The 3,910-nt window shown below is 53.7% G+C and overlaps 1 protein-coding gene across 1 annotated transcript in view; it reads right to left on the bottom strand.

Annotated features, from left to right (window-relative positions):
* GPKOW (G-patch domain and KOW motifs) overlaps positions 1 to 3,910 on the bottom strand; it is a 28,764-nt gene that overhangs the window by 12,346 nt on the left and 12,508 nt on the right. The window contains exons 5-7 of the mRNA XM_015416588.1: positions 3,492 to 3,702; positions 1,575 to 1,707; positions 1,334 to 1,469 (exon numbers count right to left, since the gene is read on the bottom strand). Coding sequence (XP_015272074.1) covers positions 1,334 to 1,469; positions 1,575 to 1,707; positions 3,492 to 3,702 — 480 coding nt within the window. The remainder of the gene's footprint in view (positions 1 to 1,333; positions 1,470 to 1,574; positions 1,708 to 3,491; positions 3,703 to 3,910) is intronic.

Genomic DNA, 3,910 nt, shown 5'->3' with positions numbered 1-3,910 from the left:
TTTCTTTCTATCTCTGGGGTCGGGAAAGTCAAGGAAAGCTGGGTTAAGCTACGGTGACTCACAAGAACATAAGAACATAAGAGACGCCAATGTTGGATCAGGCCAAAGGCCCGTCCAGTCCAACACTCTGTGTCACACAGGGGCCAGAAATACCAGGTCATAGAATCAAGGAAGCTAGTTTCTGATACTCTTAACTATTTGAAATTTGATCGTGACTTCTGACTGCTGCAAACTATAAACATTAAAGTATTAAGGGGAAATGTTTTTTTAAAAAAGAGTTGTTCTGAACAGAAAATTAGTCTACCATTTATATTTTGATTACTGAGTGAGTGCAACAGAAATTTGGTTTTGGCATATTCGGCCCTTTTAATATGAAAGGTAGTCAACCTCTGAATCCAAGTGTCAGGAGTCAACTTCAGGAGAAGGCCTTGGCCTTTGGGCCCTGTTGTTGGCCCTCCAGAGGAACTGGTTGGCCACTAGGTGAGGCGGGATGCTGGACTAGATGGACCTTCACTGGTCTGATCCAGCAGGGCTCTTCCAATGTTCTTGTGAAGGCCTCGGCCTCTATGCCCTGTTGATGGCCCTCCAGAGGAACTGGTTGGCCACTGGGTGAGGCGGGATGCTGGACTAGATGGACCTTCACTGGTCTGATCCAGCAGGGCTCTTCCAATGTTCTTGTGAAGGCCTCGACCTCTCTGCCCTGTTGCTGGCCCTCCAGAGGAACTGGTTGGCCACTGTGTGAGACAGGACACTGGACTGGATGGACCACTGGTCTGATCCACCGAAGCTCCTCTGATGCTCTCATCAGGGGAAGGCCTTGGCCTCAGTGTTCTGTTGCTGGCCCTCCAGAGGAACTGGCTGGCCCCTGTGTGAGACAGGATGCTAGACTAGATGGACCCTCACTGGTCTGATCCAGCAGGGCTCTTCCTATGTTCTTATGGTTGAAGGAATGATCAGATTAAGGGAAGAGTAGTCTTAACAGAAGCTCCCCACCGTGGCTAGTAGGTACCTTTTTGGGCTCAATCCAGCCTTGATCATGCTGCCAGCACAGAAGCTGTTCGTTCGGAGCAGCTGAGGAAGGGGAAGTGGCTCAGTGGCTGAGCCTCTGCTTGGCATGCAGATCTCCAGTCCGGTCCCCGGCATCTCCAGTTAAAAGGGCCAAGCAGCAGGTGATATGAAAGACCGCGGCCTGAGACGCTGGAGAGCCGCTGCCAGTCTGAGTAGACAATACTGATCTTGATGGACCCAGGGTCTGATTCAGTAGAAGGCAGCTTCAAACGTCACCTAGCAGGCGCCTGCCTCCCCTTAGACTCCTCTCCTTCCTTTCCCCTACCTTTCAGCCTCCGGGGGATGCTTCCTCTTTTTGCTCCTCTCCTCTTTTCTGTCTGGGGCGGCCCCGCTCTCCGGGTCGTGTTGGGCCCCGTTCCTCTGGTCCGCCTCTTTCTCTTTGTGGGCCTTGCTGAGGCGACCTGCAGCGGGAGAAGCCGAAAACCCGAGATGGAATCACAAAGTCCCCCCGGCGGCCGGGAAGTTGGGAAGAGACGGCAACGGGGAAAGAGGGAGTCAGGACTCACTGAGGTCTCTGGCGAACTTATCGTATTCCTTCTGGGTCACCGGGCAGACTCCGTGCTGGCTCACGGTCACGATCTTGCCCCCGATGGCCAGTTTCACCATGAGGCGAGCGTTGTCGGCATCCGTGCCTTCGATCTGGGAACGAGAGGGGATGGTTTCAGGAGGGGGTGTGAAAAGTCACAGGGTGGGACCCAATGCGCCCTCTAAGCTGTGGAGTCTGGTGAGCAAATATTCTACTTTGTGAGCGACTGGCATTAAAGTGGTGAGCGAGCAATTTGGCTACTGCATAAATCAGTTTGCTCTGGAGCCATCCCTCCCTGAGCTAAGACAAAAATGTGTGAGCCGGAGGCTAAAAAACGGTGAGCTAGCTCACACTAGCTCGGCTTAGAGGGAACCCTGGTGGGACCCCATAGCCCTCCCCGCTCCATGGGCAAGAGCAGCCTTAATACAATACACGAGATAACATCAAAAACATCAAACCAAAATTAAGATCGCCATTTGGGACGGCCTGTAGCGGCCTCCTGAACAGCAAAAGCCGGTGTGTGTGTGTGTGTGTGTGTGTGTGTCAGGCGCATGTCCCGTAAGAGGTTGTTCCCAGGGCTCTTATTGTAGCAGGAGCTCCTTTGCATATTAGGCGACACACCCCTAATGTAGTCAGTCCTGCAAGGGCTTACAGTAGCCCCTGTAAGAAGAGCTCTGTAAGCTCTTGGAGGATTGGCTACATTAGGGGGTGTGTCGCCTAATATGCAAAGGAGCTTGTTCCATAATCACGGGGCTGCCACTGAAAAGACCTCATGAGAGCTGTTCCTAGGTAATGAACGACTTTATTGCCTCTCCTGGCTTCCCTGGCGTGTTATCAGGTTTTGCTCCTGCACAGAAACAGAACCTGGACTAGGAAGAGCACCAGGTACGAAGCAGCACAGAGGAACCAGCACTAGGTATGAAGCAACATAGTCCCGCTGTACACTGCACTGGTCAAACTGCACTGGGAGAACTTGTGTGCAATTCTGGAGGCCTCACTTCAAAGAGAAGAAGAAGAAGAAGAGATTGGATTTATACCCCGCCCTTCACTACCCAAGGGTGTCTCAGAGCGGCTTACAAACTCCTTTCCCTTCCCCCTCCCCACAACAGACACCCGGTGAGGTAGGTGGGGCTGAGAGAGCTCTTGACAGAAACTGTTCTTTTTTCAAGGACAGCTCTTATCAGCCAGGTGCAAGTGGAGGAGTGGGGAATCAAACCCCATTCTCCCAGATTAGAGTCCGCGCACTTAACCACTACACCAAACTGGCACTCAGAGGATGTGGACAGAATGGAGTGGCGGGTGCAGAGGAGAGCAACGAGGATGATCGGGGGCCTGGAGACCAAGGCCTGTGAGGAAAGGCTGAGGAACTTGAGGGTGTTCAGTCTGGAGAAGAGTTAAGGGTTGAGGGGGACGACAGGATGGCTCTCTTGACATATCTGAAGGGCTGTCAAAGGAGGGCAGGGAGCTATTCCTCCTGGCAGCAGAGGAGAGGACTTGCAATCATGAGTTTAAACTATGGGCAGGAAGGTACCAGCTGGATATTAGGGAAAACTTTTTAACAGCCAGAGTTGTGCAACGGTGAAATCAGCTGCCTGGGGAGGTGGTGAGCTCCCCCTCCCTGGCAGTCTTCAAGCAGCGTCTGGACAAACTCTTGTCAGGGATGCTCTAGGCTGATCCCGCATTGAGCAGGGGGGGTTGGACTAGACGGCCTGTGTGGCCCCTTCCCACTCTGGGATTCTGTGATTCTATTCTATGAAAATCTCTACAAGATAAAAGCTTTGAAAAATGATCTTCTAGAGCAGATCCCTTCCTGGGTCTTCTGAAGGAAACGTAAGCTGCTCTTCGGCAGCCGGTGGGGCTGCTTGTGGGAGGCCCCTGCTCTGAGACAACGGCTCACCTTTCCATAGAGCTCCTTGTGGGGCCCGGCCTCTATGAAGACGGCGCCTCCCGCCACCAATCCCAACGGCTCCTCTTTGCTCTTGGACTGCTCCTCGCCCGGCTTCGGGGGGCGCTGGGGGCGGGAAGGCTGCAGATCCTGGGCTGCTGAGCGGTCCGCCCCGAGGCCCAGGCCCTTGGGCCGAAGACGGTTCTCCGGTGGCTTCACATCCCTGGTGCGGTGGAAGAGAAGTGTGGTGAGACGAGCAGGAGATGGGACCAAGGAACAGCCCTCGGCTCCCCGGTACTCTCCAGATTCAGGAAGCATAAACCCCGGCATTCATAAGAACGTAAGAGAAGCCATGTTGGATCAGGCCAATGGCCCATCCAGTCCAACACTCTGTATCGCACAGTGGCCAAAACCAAAGGGCCATCAGGGGG

This window comes from Gekko japonicus, unplaced genomic scaffold (genome assembly GCF_001447785.1).
Source record: "Gekko japonicus isolate JY-2015 unplaced genomic scaffold, Gekko_japonicus_V1.1 scaffold2807, whole genome shotgun sequence".
NCBI lineage: Eukaryota > Metazoa > Chordata > Lepidosauria > Squamata > Gekkonidae > Gekko > Gekko japonicus.
Note: the sequence above shows the minus strand (reverse complement) of the source record. Positions and strands in the feature narration are given on the sequence as shown.